The sequence below is a fragment of the Papaver somniferum genome, chromosome 11 (genome assembly GCF_003573695.1).
Source record: "Papaver somniferum cultivar HN1 chromosome 11, ASM357369v1, whole genome shotgun sequence".
Classification (NCBI taxonomy): Eukaryota; Viridiplantae; Streptophyta; class Magnoliopsida; order Ranunculales; family Papaveraceae; genus Papaver; species Papaver somniferum.
Window position 1 is genome coordinate 2,119,692 of NC_039368.1, and position 19,163 is coordinate 2,138,854.

Genomic DNA, 19,163 nt, shown 5'->3' on the forward strand with positions numbered 1-19,163 from the left:
TCAGATTTGGATCAGGATCAAATAGAGCCTTATGTGACACCCCGTGTTTTTAGTATGGCGCATACTGAAAGATGCACCATGGCATGAGATGAAGCTTCATCCGAAATCTTAAGTTGCGTTAAAAGGCCTAGGCCAAAATGGCACATTACGGAGGTCATTGGCTTAGTGCCAATATTGCACAATCATTGTGCATCAGGACAGACAGGGCTGGCCGAAGGAGTGTTTCGCAATCATTAAGAGCAATCATTATGCGCAATCATTGTGCGCAATCATTGCACATGAATAGTGAAGCAAGCATGTCAATCTGCTCCCTAATTATAACCCGTAGAAATTGCAAGTTAACATATATAGGGAGGGGTAGTTGGTTGAAGGTGCACTTGCGTATCATGCACCAAGTAATCTTCATAGCTTAGCCGGAACGATGTAAATGATGCTTAGGCCTCATTTATAGTTGTGTGGCTTGCGAAGAGGGTAATTGATGCTTAAGCATCATTATGCCATGATGTTGGCCCGATAATGCACAACCTTTGTGCATTTTGACGAAACGACCTATACAGACTAGGTCATTACCATTTTTTTAGGCCACAACCTTGCAAATGAGTTTGCTTAAGTTTATGTCACTTCGAGGATGAACTACGGTCTGTGCTTGATCCCTTTAGAGTAGGGAAGGGTATGTAGGCAGCCACAAAGAGTTGCAGCATTGTCGGTCTAACACGTAGGCCCCTGATATCATCTAAGATCGGTAGCTCGATGCAAGAGATGATTGTGTCCAAGATTGATGAGGCTTAGTTGCATGCCAGCAAGTGGATGCTCATACTTCTTATCAAGATACGTAGAGTTATCAAGAGAAGTAAGGTAGGGAATGACTAAGGCTTAGAGCGGCCTATGCCCAAGTCCAAGGCTTATGCCTGGACAAGGCTCGACAAGGCTTATACCTTATGCGTGGACAAGTCTCGGAGCTACGATGGTTGATAATATAGATAGGAATTAAGTGATGAATTCCTTAAGTTGAGGCAGAACCAGTAATGCATGCAAGAATGCATTGGCCATGGCCTTATGGCTTTATACCCATTAGTGGACAAGGGTAAGTTGGAACGTTGTGGAAGCTAAGTTAAATGCATCATGTTCCACGAGCATGCTTGTAAAAGAAATTGGACCTGCATTTTACAATGTTATGGACCAGACTGTATCTTCATCATGGCACATCGGGGGAGTTATGGCATGCGTGTCCACGCGCGCCAGGCGTAATTTTCCGGTCCGTCACAGTTGGTATCAGAGCAAGTTCCGAGAAAACTCTCGGGACTGTAAGTAATGGACTTGTCAATCGAGTGTTTTCCTTAATGTAAACTTTGAAGTTGGAGAGTAGGCCAACTTTTGCGCGGAAAGAGTTAGTAACTAATATGCAAGTTACTTTGCGAATCGAGTTGAGCTAGTACAGGTATTGTGAGTTTTCCTGGCCTAAGTGGCATCCCACTTATGAGTGGATACCCGTAAGACCGTCTGGGACGGTGGGTAGACAATGGGACAGATCCTCACCACACGTTGCAACTGACCAATGGTGAGCATCCCACTTATGAATGACAACCTGGATGACCGTCAAGGATGGTGGGAAACTGGATTTTGTTCCACACAGTACTGCCGCTTGGCATTTCGATGACATTCTTCAACTTGTGAACTTTAGGGACTCTTGAGTGGTGTTATGTAACACCATTCATGATACGTTTTCGAGATATCCTTTTGGCGACTAGCCAATAGAGATTCTTGGTAATGTTTTGCGCACTTTTATATTCCTGGACAGGCGGTATGGGACGTTTGCTCAGATGGTCTAAATTGTGTTCATGACAACTTGAAGAAACCTGTGATTTCTGAGCATTTGGTATGGGACTTTTGTACATGAATCCAAACCAAAGAGATTGTCCACAATAGTTTTGTTTTGAATTTCGGGGAAGAAATTTTTTAAAGGGGTGAATAATGTGACACCCCGTGTTTTTAGCATGGCGCATGCTGAAAGATGCGCCATGGCATGAGATGAAGCTTCATCCAAAAGATTCAGTTGCGTTATGAGGCCTAGGCCTAAATGACGCCAAAATGGCTCAGTACGCAGGTCATAACCTAAAAAGACACAAATGTCATTCTTTTTCCCTAGTTTATTTTATTTCCGTTCTGAGAGAAGAACAAAACATGTTGAACCAAAAGCATGGAGTTCAGAGTAAGTTGGCTTCTTATTATATAAACACTCATATGGAGATATACCTCCTATAACCACATTAGGAATACAGTTAATGGTATAGACTGCAGTGAGAACAGATTCACCCCAAAAGTTTGAAGGGACAGAGTAGGACAATAACTGTGTTCTCGCTGTTTCGATAATATGACGGTGTTTCCGTTCTGCTACACCATTTTGTTCTGGAGTTTCAGTACAAGACAACTGAAGAAGAGTTCCTTTCTGATTTTAAGAAATCTTTGAAAGGCTTGGATATGTACTCTCCACCTTGATCTGCACAAAAAATTTTGATGGTTTTTCCAGATTGGGTTTTGATCATTCTAGAAAAATCTGTGTAAACTTTTTAGGAAATCTGATCTGGTGCTGAAAGATAAATCCAAGTATATCGAGTGTGATCATCAATGAATATAACATAGTACAAATCTCCCCCTTTTATTGCAAAAGGAGCTTTACCCCAAACATCAGAATGTATAAAATCAAAAGGAGCATTAGAAGAAATGATACTTTTATTAAATGGAAGAGAAGGGTTGTTTCCTATTTTACAGGCAATGCAATGAGGTTCCTTGTCTATAGATATCTTTCCTAATAACCCTTTATTAATCATGTAAGTAAGACGGGAGAAAGAGACGTGACCTAATTTAGAATGCCAAGAGATAAATGGTGATATTGTGGAAGGTAAAGTAGATGCAGAGGAAGCAACAATTTTGTTCTTGGATTGCTGAGGAATAACTAGAGACTCCAAGATGTATAGTCGACCAACTCTACGCCTATCCCAACAAGCTTCTTTGTCCTGGGATCATGTATATAACAACCAGAAGAAGTGAAATAGATGTTAAAACCCTGATTACAGAACTGTCCAATGGATATAAGATTCATTCTGATTTGAGCCACAAGAAGCACATCTTGTATATGTATGTTGTTAGAGATTTTAATGTGGCCAATATGACTAGATGTTATTTCTGTACCATCAGTAGTATGAATCTTAGGTGTAACAATAGGATGCTTTTTCTCAAACAAAGTTGAGTTGAAAGTCATGTGTTTGATGCCCCTGAGTCAAGGAACCATTCAGTCGAGTATATACCTGTTGGAATTGAAAAGGCAGATGCTTCTATGGAATTATTACTAATGGACAAAGCTTGTTTAAGCATTTCTTGAATTTCAGCCAAGTTGGGTGTTGTATATGGTGCAACTGCATCTTGCGATTTCTCCAAACCATATGAGATATTAGCTGGAGCTGCAGACAGATGTGCTGGAACAGTTCCATTGTATCTTCTTCTTTCTCTCATGTTTCTGGATGAAGGTGAAGTGCAATTCCCAACCAGACGCCCAAATGCCTTGCAATAATTGCATTGAGATGTCAGGCCTTGAGGAGTACTTGAGGATGTGGAAAACGTACAGTTCTTTGCAATATGACCAAAATTCTTGTAATTGTGACACTGGATTTGAGAAAAAAATCAAGTGAACCTCTTTGACTGTTGGACTGAGAGTTGTAACTTGATCGTTTTAGTACTGCAAGAACGGTGTGACTATCTAGTTTAACCCTTTTACGAGTCTCTTCAGTGATAAGCTCAGATAGAGCAGTTCTACAGTTGGGAGAGGAGAACGATGAAGGAGTGAAGCTCTGACAGTTTCAAACTCCTCTCTCAATGCCATCAATAATTGAACTAGTCTAGACTCTTCTCTATATTTCTGCCAGATCTCTGTATCAACAGTCCACTTAGGTTCCATGAGCTCCAGTTGATTCCATATGAGTGAAATCTCAGAATGGAAATCTGAAATGGACTGATCACTTTGTTTCTTCAGGGAACGTATATCCTGCTCAAGTTTATAACGTTGGGAAAAATTAATTTGAGGGTACCTTTTTGCAATGAAATCCCATGTATCCTTGGCTACTTCAAAACTTATGAGCTGCATACTTATGGATGTGACAACTGTATTCCCTATCCATGTAATAACCTTGTGATTATTAACTTCCCAGATTTCATTCGGATCTTGTGATGAAGAGTCTTTTGGTTCCTTATTTGTATCTTTGATAACAATGACAGAGCTTCTTGGTTTTGTTTCGGTGCCATCCACATATTTCCACATACCTTTTCCCTTAAGGAAACTTCTCATGAGATACGAACAGTGATTGTAGTTGGTTCCATCAAACTTGACTGTGATAGGTAAAAAATATTCTCGAGACATGATGAAATGATGTAACAGGAGATATAGGAGATAACTTAGATTTCTGATCTGATACTTAGGGTTTCAAGAACTAGATAATGACTCAGGAAGAAAGGAATGATTTTCACAGACGGTTTTGGATAAAAGGTTTTCTTCCTCAATTGATTATCTTTATCAAGGTTATAGCATCAACTTATACAGGACATATGACTATATACAAGGAAAGAAGATATTACAGATATTATCGAATGAATACAGAATATGATACAAAGAGAAACAGAATATAGGCAAATATATGAGAATAAATGCCATATATTTTAACAGATGGAAGTATTCATCCAGCGGAGAGAGAACTTCTGTAAACTTGTCGTCGTATCATGAAGGTGCAATACTCTATCCACAATATCCATGAACTCTTTGGTTTCCTCTTCTTTAGGCGTATCCCGATGACGGGGGTATAAGCTTAGAAAATCAAGGGTTGGGACACTAGTCCAGATGTACTTCCATCTTTTTGATAACACGCAAGTACGAGCAACATGCTTGATTTCAAGAAACGAAAGTATATGATGAATCAGTGAATCAGGTAAGTTGGTGATCCTATCAACTCCACCATGCATGCTGTTACGCAAATCCATGATAGCTAGATACTTCTAAATACAAAAGAAAATATGGACAAAGTTACTAGGGTTTCTGTATATGCTTAGCCGCTTAGGGCTCCTTATTCTTCTGTTTTTGAAGGGTTATTTGTATATAGAAAGGATCAGTTTGGCCATTAGGCCCCTAGTCAGGTTTAGGCCGCCTTTGGAAAAAGAAAACTGATTCCTCTAAATAACTGCCCTTACAGCAATTGGAGTTAGTGCGGCAGACATACCGAATCTAAAGAACGCTGAAGTTACTATGTGATTCAAATGGAAGTAGCTGAAGATTTACTTTGGTGATCTACCAAGAATCATGTTTCCTTGCAGAAATTAGATTTGTGGTAGTGACAGTAATGACATGTCATATTCAATGTCCAGTAATATTACTGCAAGATAAATTATGAACACCACAGTTATATTGTCCAGTAATATTACTTGATAAATTATACTGTACAGTTCAAGAAACCTCCACAGTTAGGGAGAAATTTGGAAACAAAAAAAAAAAAACAAAAAAATCACATAAATTGGGAGCTTGATATTATGACTACTGGATCTGCATTTTCATATTTGCTTACTCCAGGCATATAGTCGTCAGAGATTCAAAACCTCAAACATTTGTTATCTACTTGGTATCTGGCATCTGCCTAATCCAAAAATAGAACATCATCCTCCATGCAGTCTTTAATCTCAACCCTATTTATGTATCTATCCTCTCAAGCCACGACATTCGGCTATGAGAATCAGAAGGCAGAGAGAACAAAGGCAATTAAAGTCATCAAGAAAGAAAAAATTGAGTTAAAGCATACAAGAGAAAACCCATATATAACTCCAGTCTTTGTACAGTAGTTTTCTCCCCCTCTGGAAAATAACAGAACCTCTCTGTCACCACTAAGATCATGACAAAGAACTCATATGACAAGCAACAAAATTGATTCTTGCAGACACAACTTCATTGCACTCTACATCCCATGCAGTAAATGCAGTCTTGTATATAAACATAGTTTTATTAAAGATTAATACAACTAGATCATGACATACATTTTTTGTGTTGTTCATACATAAGAGGTGAGAAAATTTTCTTTTTGGATATAACAACACAAGAATGAATAAAAAGGGGGTCGGACTATCAATACTCTTAATATGTGAATTCAATTGAACTACTTACCGGTACCCAAATATTCAACTGAGCTTTAATTACCTTCATTAGTTCAGGAACCTCTAGTACATTTTTTTTTCCAAAGTTATCCGAAAAATACTCGTCCATTAACTCATATGAACTGCAGTTAGCAAGGCGAAAGCTTATGGACTGCACATTTGTTATTTCTAACCCGTATATGCTTTAGCTACATTGAACACCCCGGCAGTTTTGCACAATATATTATCAATTCAAGCATTTGCATTTTCAGAAGTAAAAGAAACATTTACAAAGACCTTATAACAACTATCATTATGACATTGGAGGGAGAAAGCATGCTTCATGATTTAGTGCTTGCTGCAACACCGAAAATATAGGGTGAATTTTTCATGATTTTATTGATTGGTTAATACTACAGAAAACAATGCATACATAGAATATGTAACTCTACAGGTTTCACTGCTGTAATTACGCAGTGCTTCTGTTATGATGTTTATGGGGTAACTTAAATGAATGTTAGACATGTAGATTGGATCTATTATACAATCAATATTATGTTATACAGTTTTCCTCTGATTCTAGTCCTACCTAATCCAAAGTTTCCTGCCATTTCAGTAATTTATCATAAAACAAGAATTTTGTGTGTCAAAATGCCTATTCACCTTAACCAGATGAAAAATCAAATACAACCTACAGCAGATTACAAATTTAGACTCAAAGCAAAAACTAGCATCTATTTTCTTGAAGCGGGACTAATTCTCCGGCATGAAAAATACAGATACTCCTTGACTCATTATTGATGGATTAGATTTTTAGTGTTGTTTCTTTTCGAATTTCCGTTCTTGTCAACTACCTTTTAAGGGGATCCAAGCTGCTTTGATTTTATAATTTATATGGATTATCAAGTAAAAACGGGAAAGACAATGTACACTATAATTTGAGAATGTAAATACTTACCATGTATTGATCTCATCAAATCCTCCAGTTCTGAAGTAAGCTTTGCTAATTGAGCTGACCTTGGAATACCTTCATTAGTTCAGGAACTTCTTGCTCGTACATCTTCAAAAAAAAATCTCCAGAGAAGGCTTGTCTGCCATTGGTGAAAGTGAACTTAAAAGAAATCATTTCCTTGACCAGACCATTGGAGACTCTTGATTAGTTCAAGAACTTCTTGCTCGTACATCTTCAAAAAATTTCTCCAAACAAAGGCTTGTCCACCATTTTTGAAAGTGAACTTGAAAGAAACCATTTCCTTGATCAGACCATTGGAGACTCTTGATAACAGAACACCTAGGAATTATCCTCACATTCCTTTGTAAACAAAATCAATGAATTAGATCAGAACAAAAATGCCAACGAAAGGCCTACTTGAGTAACCAAGGTAGAGACTTAACCAACTAATATGCACTGGGTCCCAATTAGCGCATTAAGTGAAGTATTAAAGGTCTATCGGCTCTTAGAGTCCCCAGAATTACTGAGTATGAACTCGGCAGAACTTCAAAATTGAACTACAGGACCTTACCTTTGATGGTGCCACGCTGAACGAGATTTTGCAGAGAATCACGTAATGCGGTCAAAACACGCCTTTCTTGCTCTGCGTATAAGCTTGTTGTCTCGGGTCCATATGCCAATGGAAGAGGTATACTGACACCATTGCCCAACCTTCCATTTGGTGATGCAGCTTCCATGAACATCGTATCTTGTTCATCACACATTAGTGATAGTGTTCCAGGGGACATTGGCCTTCCCTTCTGCAATTCAGAACCATCTGATCTGGGGTCGTCCATGCATATTTTTTCAGCCAGGTTTCCACTTGATGGACCATCTGCCGAAGCTTCTTGAATGCCAGCTTCAACGGACATACTTCGTCTAGATGATGGAGAAGCAATGCTTTCTGCATGCTCTTGGCTTCCTGATTGCTTGTTAACAGTAGCTTTCTTCTTACCTGTAAATTTTCAAATAGTTAGCCAAATTGCACAAAACTAAAGTTCACAGTAGACTGACTGTAGATATGTTTGAATATATATATGTCAATACATGATTTACATCTGCAAAAACTCTTAAAACTGAATATCAGTTGGCCAAAAATGAATGCACGCATTATAGTTAATGGTAGGACATGGTGATTGTCAAATACTCCAACAATAAACAACTTCAGTGTCACTATTCTATGAAGAATGTAAAAAGAGAAGGGGCAAATCCTATGTAGACCACCCACTAGGAGGTTCACTAACAATATCGAGCGGAAACAAAGACAAAGCAAACTGAGTTACAGCTTTTTAACAGTATACCAATATAAAGACCATATCAAAGGTAGGTAATCTACCTCCTAAAAAGTAAAAATAATGAGATTTAAGCTTCGCCCACCTGGCTTTATGACTTGTTATTGTGATTGACATAAGTTAGATTTAAACTGTTCCTTGTTCTTCTCGATACAAACTTTTATGGGTCACTATATAGTTTATTCAATCACCCTCCCTTTTGTCTTTTTTAAGAACATCTAACAATAGCAAAAAGAGGAGAAATAAATTGAATCTCATAACATCGACAAGTAAAATATACCAGTAGTACGTGATTTGGAGACTGCATTTGCTACTAGAACCATTATCCTGCAAAGGTCCTTAATTTGCTGTGGTTGAAGAACATCAGCTAATAGAGACCTTCATCAAAACCATTTGTTATGGTTAATTCTCATATTGAACATAGAAATCAAATGGGAATCTCATAGCAATAGTAGAAAACGAACAGAAAAAAAAAAGCTAAAAATAATGAAATATGTTTATAGCAGAAAAAGCTTCCAATAACCTTGCAGAGCAAAGAGATCTCCAAACAAGTGAAGATCACATACCGGTATGTGGGTTTCAATGATCCCGTTGGTGCAGGATTAACAGCAGGTACACCTGGACTTGAGGACGAGGAAGAAAAGGTTGAAGAAGGCCTTAGATGATTGGCCTGACTTGCATGAAAAACAGGTCAACTTCAGTCATCGCTACCAAGGTTTCTCGTAAGATACACTGAGAAATAGTCTTACTGAAGTAAGCTGCAAAATTTTAGAGTCCACTAGTCAAAAACATCAAAGGTATACACTGAGAAAAAAATATTCACTGGCACTATTAACAATTTAGAGCAAAAAGGTGTATACCCATAGAAAACTTGCTGTGATGAAAATATGGGTTGCTGATATTACACTCCATACATTTACAGTTCTCGGAACAGAGAATCTTGGCTTGGAAGCATTCACAATATATTTAAAGACATCCTGATTTCTTGCATTGGCATCCCTTCTTGTGCTTTACGGTCATTGAGATGTCACCCTTTCCCTCCTACATTGGGTTTAGACAGTCCATGTTTTGTCAAGTATATGAATAGTAAGTTCTAGTGTGATGTTCTTCATTTTAATATTTCATTTTTCTCAAGCCGTCTCTTTCTTAAACGATGAATTGTCAAATATAAACCTAACACAATACAGCACAGACATGGAAGTATAGGTAGCTTAGGTTTATATTAACACGTATGGTTGTCAATGAAAGACCCATTTTGAAGTAACAACGTGTTAGATCATATTGCAAGAAACAGCAAGTTCGATGACGAAACAGATTTGTTAATTCATGTGCAGGGGGAGACTGAACAGTAGCAACCCCATGCTCAAAAGTATCCATGGAGTAATTACCAAAGTTCTGCTTCAGCAGATCATGATGATAGACCAAAAATAATTAGGAAACAAAATGGTCACTACAGCAAGGTTCTCATCGATTCCGAACCAGCCATTAACATCTAAACGCATAATCAAAAAGTGATAACCATAAACACATTGTTTACAAACTCAATGAGTTCGACCACGTACCTTAGTGTCATGCATCTCATGAAGACTGCTAGCAATCTTTGGCTGGAATGCATTTGGATTACGCTTTAAAGTAGCTTCCACAGCCTCTTTCCTAGAGGACTCATTCTCAACATTGTTAGAACATTTTGTGCAGCTGCAGCCATCACAGTAAACTCCTGAAGCAAAGCACTTGCAATGCATGTAGAGTAAAATCACATTTCTTATACTATTCAGATCGGCAAAAAAATTTGCAAACACAACCTAAAGAAATGAATGTAGACATGACAGGACAAGAAACACGAAAAGGAACCCAAGCTTCATTTATCCCCACCAAATGTGTGATTACCTAGACTGGGATGAAACAAAATTCATGATAAAAATAATACTTCCCAGATTCAACTATTCAAGATACAACAGAGAAAGATCCAATATCAAAAACACATAGGATATTGCAGACGGCAATTCTATAAAAGTTTTGGACGATCATCAACCCGGTAAAATATATTGAGATTAAGAGAATTTATACTTACAACACCGTGAGAGTTTGCAATTGCATCGTTTTAGTTTCTTTCGAGTACCCTCTTTTACTTCAGCATTAGCCCATGGACGACCACTTGGGAATTCTGTGTCTCTGAAGAAATAAGTGGCACCGTTAGAATTGTTAATAACTGAAACTTGAAGGCTGTGAAGGAGGTTCATCTAATGCAAAACCAGTTTGCTATTAAGCATTCCCCAGTTCAAATTATTATGAGAAATAAACTATCCTGGAAAGATATGCCTCATTGCCTCTTAATGGTTTTGATCATCCGATAAACCCATCACATGTTAGAAGTTTAACATATAGACAAAACACTGAAACAGCAATATCTCGTGCCTTAAGGGTTCTAAATGTGAATCGTATGACCAGAGAACGAACAACGAGAATTAAGATTAGATGTAATTATGGATGCAGAATACAAATGATTACTCTACTTTGTACATCATATTTCATCATAAACATTAAACATCTTACAAAAAAAAAATGAAAAGAGGAAAGTCAGTAGCACTTCACGGGAGTTCATATGGATCTAAAAAGGATTAAGGCCACTGAATACGAGATGTACTGAATGTTGGAATTTCAGCTCCTTAACCATCGTACTTCAACACTAAACATGATAGTAATCGACCATATGCTGAAAACAGAACTTAACACTATTAGCATACTCAAGAACACACTAAAACAGCACCTTACATAGCAAGAATACTACATATAGTTCATACTAAATCAGATTGTATTACAAGGAAATAGAAACACTCAAGACACTTAACCTGCGTGACTTATTATAAACTTATATTTCCTCACATTACTTTTTGATGGATGAAATCAGATTTTCTTTTAAAGAAAACATGCGAGGCTAGAAAAGAGTCCTAGTCATGCTTGCCACATGTCACTCCAACCTTTCCATCATGAGTGGGATGACACCTCATGGCTACATTGCACACCTCATATGACATGTCATGCTAAGCTTTAACCTTACCTTATCTAGCATTAACCCTAAGCTAGTCTTTAATTGATGATTAAAATCATAACCATGCCTTAATGCAGATTACTACCAATCCGGCTTAACTTAATCTAAACAAGCATTATCATTGCCACATGAAGATTTGTGGCGCAAAACACAAAAATGCCAACACCGAACACTTAACACCAATTAAAAGGGTTCATGCAATGGAAGGATCAAATATTCACAATAAACACAACATTACAACACATTTTTGAAATGTTCTGCTCATTTTTCTCATTTGAGCTGTTAATAGCTGAACCATTTTTTGAAAAGCTCTGACAGAACTAAACATCCCTGTAGCAAACCCAGCAGTTACATATTATATCTTCTTTTTACTAGTAGGCAAGCACTTAAAGTAAAGTTTGTCACATTCTTTCCTATTCTGTAAACTTAAGCATACAAAGAGCAAAACTAAGACACACGAAGCATCGACGCTATAGAACACTCCAGCATTGAATCTACAAGAAGCTACCGAGAGATCTTATTGTTCATCAGTAAACAGAAGACAGCCAGTTTACGTGCAACAAACAAACTTTCGGATTACACTCTCAAACATCAAATTTATCAAAACCAAGATGGTTAAACAATTCATAAATAAAGGGATGCAAAATACCAGCTTAACAAAAAGACACCGCAAAAATTAGTATGTCTTCCCTGAAGCCTAGTTCATCCAATACTATCAGGTACTCCTAATTGAAAGTACTTCCAACACCTATCTTCTATAAAAGACAGGGAAATCTTAACAAAATCATGTAAACTATATGATCCAACAATTTTCAAAAACATCAGATAACTCAATAATTCAAATTTTCCGTAAATTAAAATCACATATGACCTACTTCACTTTTCTCAAATTGGGGAAAAATCATACAATAATCAATTTAAACTTAAATCAACAAAACATCTAAAATCCAGAAATTAGAAGAAAACTCACACTGGTGGTGCTGGAGGAACAACAAAAGCAGGAGAAGTAGACAGTGATGACATGGCCTGCGTTACTGGTATCGGCAGACCATTTGGTTTTGGAATCTGATTCTGTTGGTGTTGTTGTTTAGGAAAAATAACAAGAGGAGTAGTAGAAGTAAAATCAAGTTGTCTAGCAAGCTTGTTTTTCAGTGCCATTCAATTTACAGTATCACCTCCTCCTTCTGTTACTTGAAACGGCATTGATTTTTCCTAAACATCAAAATTTCAAAATACGACCTAAAAATCAAAACCCTCAAAAATAGATTTTATATTCTTTCTTTCTCTTCCGGTCTCTCTATGGTTTGAATAGAAATAGTTCTCATTTGGCGAATAATCCTAAGCAAAATAAGGTCACGGAGTAACGATTTCGATAACCCCTTATCCTATGTGGTTTCTGCAATAAAGCTTCTTTTTCTGCTTTTGATGTTCTTCCCTCTACGGCTGAAGCTGAAGCTAGAGCTGCAATACGGACTGTTCTCAAGAAAATTGTGGAGCCCATTTGCTCACTCTGGTGAGCTGTTATATCAAGCTGCACAAAAAAATAAATAAAAATTGCATGTTTCTTTATACGAACACAATGCGTAAGAGCATTGAAGAATTATTTGGTCTTAATTCCTAGTAATGTTTTCTCAATCTTATTTCTAGCTACAATTCTCAAATCAAATGAAAGGAATGTAATGTCATTTTACTATTACACCGTGTTCGTTTCAAAGTTTTAAAGTCTAAGGAATTCAATCACAAGGTAATTCAATTCCATTCCTTGATCAAAAAAATATTGTTTGGTTGAGATAATCGAATTCTTAGTAATCCAAATTAATCAAATCACCTTAAATGTCCCTGTTTCTTCAATCTCATCATCTCCATAATCACAATTACAATCAAATAATACATCAGAATGTAAAGAAGAAACTACTACCACCATCACCATTACCACCAGCAGCAACCACCACCATCACAACCAGCAGAAACCACTACCGTCGTCAATACCATTACCACCCCACCACCACCAACCACCAACATCACCACCTATAAGCAACATCACCGCCACCATCACCAACCTTGTTCAACTTCATCTCTTGTTATGAGTAAAAACTGTAATACATATCCGATCATTAAGGGATAATTTTGACATTTTACGTTGATTCCCTGGAGTTCGATTCTATTCCACCCATCTACTGATGCAATTGAAAACTAGGTTTTGGGGGTAATTCAATTCTCCAGGAATTGGATTCCTGGCTCCAAAACTGTGTTCGGTTCAGAGAATTGCGGTGATTACCTTGTAATCGGATTACTGAGCTCTCAATTCTCCCAACCGAACACGCTGTAAAGTGAGTGAATAATTGACAGTTTACCTTACAAGCCCACAGGCCCAAAATATATCAAGCCCAAGAACTAAATCACTTGGCTTCAAACCTGACAAGGAAAATCTGGAAACTTTAGCCAAAGTGGCAGAAGTAGGTCTCTCTCCAATCACCATTCTCTGCCCTCTTGATTATGAACAGCCCTCTTAGCAGAATAATCAGCAGTGAAATTTACTTCACCATAAACATGTTTAAAGAGAATAGAATTCATCCCATCACACATTGTTTGCCATCTTCCCACGGGAACCAAGGCAACTTATCATTTATAAGAGCTGTGATCCAAGGTTTAGAGCCTGTTTGGAATGGTTTGTCAGAGCCGGTTTGGAATGGTTTGCCAGAGCCAATTCCAAACTGTAGATGCTAGCCATGAAATCAGTAATGTAGTTAGTGGATACTCCAAGCTACAAAGTACTTTCACAAAAGAACATTATTCGTTTTGAAACACCAATGGAGCAAGCATTCCAAGCATTTTTTTTTTGTTTCAGAACCTCTTCATACTTAACATCATAACTAACAAGGAAAAAACAAAACCTTGAGTACTTGCCATCTCCTTAGCATCTGCATGATCCAAAAATGGACCACCTGCACTAAATCTTTCATCCCAAGAAACGACCACCTGCAAACAGAACCAGCTTTCTATATGTAGTTTCCTCTCAAGACATGACATTCGATAATGTGAATCGGAAGGCAGAGAAAGCAGAGGCTATTAAAGCAGCAAGTAAAAAATGAGTTCCAGCAGCATACAAGAGAAAAGACATATAAGTTGATACAGTAGTTTTAAATACAATCTGGATAGGTTTTCTCCTACCCACTCAGGAAAATAATAGAACAACTTTGCCATTACTAACCTCCCAAGACGAATAACTCATATGATAAGCAACCCACTTCATTTTAGGGGGAATCTTGATTCTTGACAAGCACATTGATTCCAGTCCAAAAAGTTCATTATTGACTAGTGCTGTTGATATAAGCCTACGAGCTTTCTGATGAAGAACTAACTGGTGCTCATATCAGCATCTACTTTTGATTCTTTGAATGAACATGACTGCAGTCTACATAATATGACAACAAATCACACATATACTGCCTAAAAGTTATACAATTCAGTCCGCGACCAAAATTCAGACATCCTATACTTCTAAATAAACTTACAGTCATGATAAATGCATAAAGGATAAAAACTATTACATCATGATACATATTTTTAGCTTATAGAGGAGGCACAATTTTAATTTCCGAAGTATCTGAGGATCAGTCTAGCATCTCCCGCATCATTACTTAACTTAGCAGCAGTGTCACGTAGGTAAAAAGACAAATTGCAGCATGATTCTTTGGATTTTATGCCAAACACAACAATCTATTGAGAGAAGCCTAAGAGCTTTCTGCAGAAGAACTCATCAGTATTCACATAAACAACTACTTTTGATTCTTCGGATTATCATGAATGCAGTCTATACAACAGTACGCATAAACGAGTTAACAACAAAAAATGTGCATATCCTACCCAAAGGATATATCAGATAAAGTTACCGTGATGACAAAAAAATATAAAAGATAAAAGTACTACTCCATATATGACATGTTTTTCACTTTGGTTGTACATTAAGAGGTGGCAAAATTTTCAAAATTTCCAAAATAACAAAACAAGCATAGACTTTAAAGATAAGCAGAAACTAAAATGAGTTCACAGAATCTACATACCGCTACCCACATGTTCATCTCAACAACTGCTTGAGTTCTGTAGTAGCTCTTGGTAATTCAACTGACCTTCGAATACCTTCATTAGTCCAGGAACCTGTAGCTCATATTTTTTCACAAATTTGTCCAAAAAAGATTCATCTACCAAGTTAGCAAGTGTACTTAGACAAATGTTTTCTTTAATCAAACCCCTTAAGACTAAAACCCTGATAACAGAAAACCTTGGGATAATCCTCTCCTTCAAGCTATAGAGAAAAACTATTGGGTGTTGAGCAACAACTGATGAATCATACTCCATTTCATTCACAAGGAAATTCATAATCGCCATAATCTTCTTTCCAGAGGTACTCATACATATAGGACTTTGAACTTGAACATCAGACCAACCCCATCTCTTGTAAACATCCATTTTTTTCCTCCAATTGACTTGGGTCATTGACCCCAATACTTGCACAGCCATAACAAATGTGATTTGTAAATGATTAAAACCCATTTCTTTAATCTTTTCTAGATTCTCTTTAAATCCATTGACCGTATATGCTCTTGGTTTGGTGGCTAAACCCTTACGAATATTAGTTTCAGGGACACCATGATTTCTCAAAAGCTCTACATTGACCATCACTCTTTTAACTCTATCAGAGACCATAATCCAAGAATTTCGTTGAATAACATTTTCATCAGACCGAACAAGGCTCCTAAGTGTATCGAAGGAAGGAATTAATTCTTTCTCTAATCCTCGAGTCAGTAATCTTGGGAACCTTGAGATGAAGTTGGCAAGGTCAATTTCAACAAGCCCTTTAGATTTGAAGAAATCTAGTTTGGGTTTAAGGGTTCTATATGGTTTTGATAACAAGAGTAATGGATCCTTATTGATCAGTTTGGAAATGGATCCTTAGCTGGTGGTGGTGCTAATGACGAAGAATAGGATTCTCCATTGATGATGGTTGTGTTCCTTTTCAGAGTTACTCCAAATTTATAGAGCAGAGACCGGAACATTTTTTCCTCATAACAAATGTTTTAGAAGGAGATGGTCGAAATTCCGAAATCTTATAAACCCTTCAGTCAAATGAGGCAAGTTGCCTAGAGATACGTATTAGTTATTCCCACCCACCCTATTTTACTAAGGGGTCGCATCCTTGTGGTAGCATTTTGTTCTTCGACCATAAAACACCCATGACGTTTACAACATACAGGAGCATTTAAGAGTTTTTTGATCTTACTTCCTAGTAATGTTTTCTCACTGTGTATACCAGACAATGGAACAACAAATGCGATTTAAAGTTGAAAATTTCTAGCTACAATTCTTAATAAAATTGGTGGGATGAATAATTGCAGTTTAACCTTACAAGCCCGCAGGCCCAAAATATAGCAAATCCAAGAACTAAATCACTAGGCATTAAGCAAACCTGAGAAGGGAAATCTGGAAACTCTAGCCTAGCCACAGTCACAGAACAAAACTAGGTCTCTTCCCAAACACCATTCTCTGCCCCGTGTAGTTGCAAGAAATCTCATAACCACACAAATATAAGAATCTACTAGTAATTAACCAGCCTCAAAGTAAATCATCTTTTTATTTATTAAAATCACAAGAACAATTACAAGGTAATGGGAAATTCAGGTTTATTTTTTCTCACTTTACAATCTTTGTCTCTCCTAATTTCTTGACCAAAGTCCCTCTAAAGAGCCCGCTCTCTCTATAGACCAACTACTCTTTATATAGGATATTACATAATGGATGACAGCTAAGAGATCCTTTATTTTCGGAATCCTTGTGCGATAATATCGCACACGTATATTGGTTATTTTCCCAGACCTTATAAACTTCTCACTGATCTTCACACTTTATTCATGATTAGGTCGGCATCATTCAATTCGTTATCACATCTAAGTGTATGCGACGCTCTTTGCACACATCTAATTATTCCTTACTCGCATATAATAAATGTGTGATATTCTATTCCTATATTTTTCCTCTTCTCGGTTCATTCTCAAATCCTACTTGACGAGCGAAATGAGAAATCTTCAATTTGTCTTATCGCACATGCTTATCTTTTCAAATTCCACTTTGCCGAAAAATATCAGATTCAACCCTTCCTTTTTACGCGTGTCTTCTCGACCACACACCATTTGACACGTCTTTCGAACCGCCCTTTTCTATCCAATCATTCCTTCGCATTAATGAGGTAAATTCCTCGATTTTCGAGAGTAATTTCTCTTTTTATCATTATTTACTTCGTCTTCTTCTCTTTTTAATTCTTTTTTCTTCTTCTGCTGCTACTTCTCTTTTTTCTACAATCCTTCATTAAAAATCTTTTCGTTATTAAAAATCTTTGTGTTTTCTCATTTTCCTTCTATATTATTTGATCTCATCTTTACCTGATCTCATCTTGATCATATTATATTCTCCTTCAAGCTCTTACCATTTCCATTCTTCTAATGGCACCAATTGCTAAGAAAAATGAAGCATCTTTTAAAATTTTGAAGGATCAACTCAGCGCAAGAGGCTATTCACTTTCTCTTCCTTATGGATCCAATTACTCATCCAAACTCACTCTTGATCTGATTAACTCCGAAAAATGGACAAATCAAAGAATTATCGTTTCTTTGGAACAACTTTTAATTGGTATTCCTGTCCCATTATATGATCCCACTATTCCTTTATTTTATGAAATTTTAGATGATAAACGATTCACATGGGGTATTTTTCAACTGAGCGGTGATGCTATTAGGATAATTCTTGAATTTGCTCGTCGCGCAACTGGTTTAGGAACTTCTTATGCCTATGAAGTACGAAATATACTGCATCGTGACAAACCGATTGACCCTGTTGAATATACTCTCGATAATTTCTTTAAGCACTATTATGTGGGTCTTATGAAGAAAGAATCTACTAGATGGGCTATTCGCATAAGAAGAAAAGATACTTATACTGAGAATGAGAAGATCATGCGAGATGTTGACTGGAATGACAATCCCAACCATACTGCTCGTAGATCTAATGATACTGTTTGGGTAATCTGTACTGTCATTTTAACGGGCCCTTACGTATCTGGTAGAGATGTTGATCATTCTGATCTCCCACTCTCTGAAGAATTTTCCAATTATCATCCTTGGGAGCTCATTTTATCCAAGGAAGAGAAACAGGTATATTATCTTCGCATGAATATCTTTTTCTTCACTTATATATATTTTTTTAGACCATTAAGGGAAAAATACCAGTTAAGCGAGCTAATAAATCAACTGATGAGACATCTTCGCAGAACGAAGAGGTGAGAAACATTCCCTCTCTTATTTTAACAATATATTGTTGCCTCTGTTGCTCATCTGTACCATTCGCGTAGATGGAGATTTCAAACGTTAAAGTCAAAGTTCGAACCAAAACCAAAGCTACCAGAACCCATAGTTCATCTTCCCCTTCCAATCTTTCCAAAAGACGTAAAAGATTTTATGATTCCGCTTCAAATTCTGAATCTGATGATGATGATGATGATTCTTCTCCTATCAAAGATTCAATTAATTCGTCTATGGTCATCTTTCTTCTCTTTTTGCCGATTCGATGACTACTATGGGTAATGACGAATTACGTCATAGCTTTGATATAGTTTCGA

General features: G+C 37.0%; 2 protein-coding genes across 3 annotated transcripts; both read right to left on the minus strand.

Annotated features, from left to right (window-relative positions):
• Nucleotides 1-5,560: 5,560 nt before the first annotated feature.
• Nucleotides 5,561-10,830, minus strand: LOC113320970 (protein tesmin/TSO1-like CXC 5). Of its 2 annotated transcripts, XM_026568866.1 has the most exons (6): nt 10,008-10,830; nt 9,306-9,486; nt 9,012-9,203; nt 8,726-8,823; nt 7,686-8,108; nt 5,561-7,474 (listed from the first exon to the last, which is right to left on the minus strand). In XM_026568866.1, the coding sequence occupies exons 4-6, from the start codon at nt 8,766-8,768 to the stop codon at nt 7,467-7,469; spliced, it is 474 nt and encodes a 157-aa protein (XP_026424651.1). In that variant the 5' UTR covers nt 8,769-8,823; nt 9,012-9,203; nt 9,306-9,486; nt 10,008-10,830; the 3' UTR covers nt 5,561-7,466. The 2 variants fall into 2 exon arrangements, with proteins under 2 accessions (XP_026424651.1, XP_026424652.1); XM_026568867.1 differs by lacking the exons at nt 9,306-9,486; nt 10,008-10,830 and having other exon boundaries at nt 8,969-9,028.
• A 4,747-nt stretch (nt 10,831-15,577) lies between these two features.
• LOC113322355 lies at nt 15,578-16,201 on the minus strand. Its single transcript, XM_026570429.1, has one exon. It carries the CDS (start codon nt 16,199-16,201, stop codon nt 15,578-15,580), a length of 624 nt encoding a protein of 207 aa, XP_026426214.1.
• Nucleotides 16,202-19,163: the final 2,962 nt, after the last annotated feature.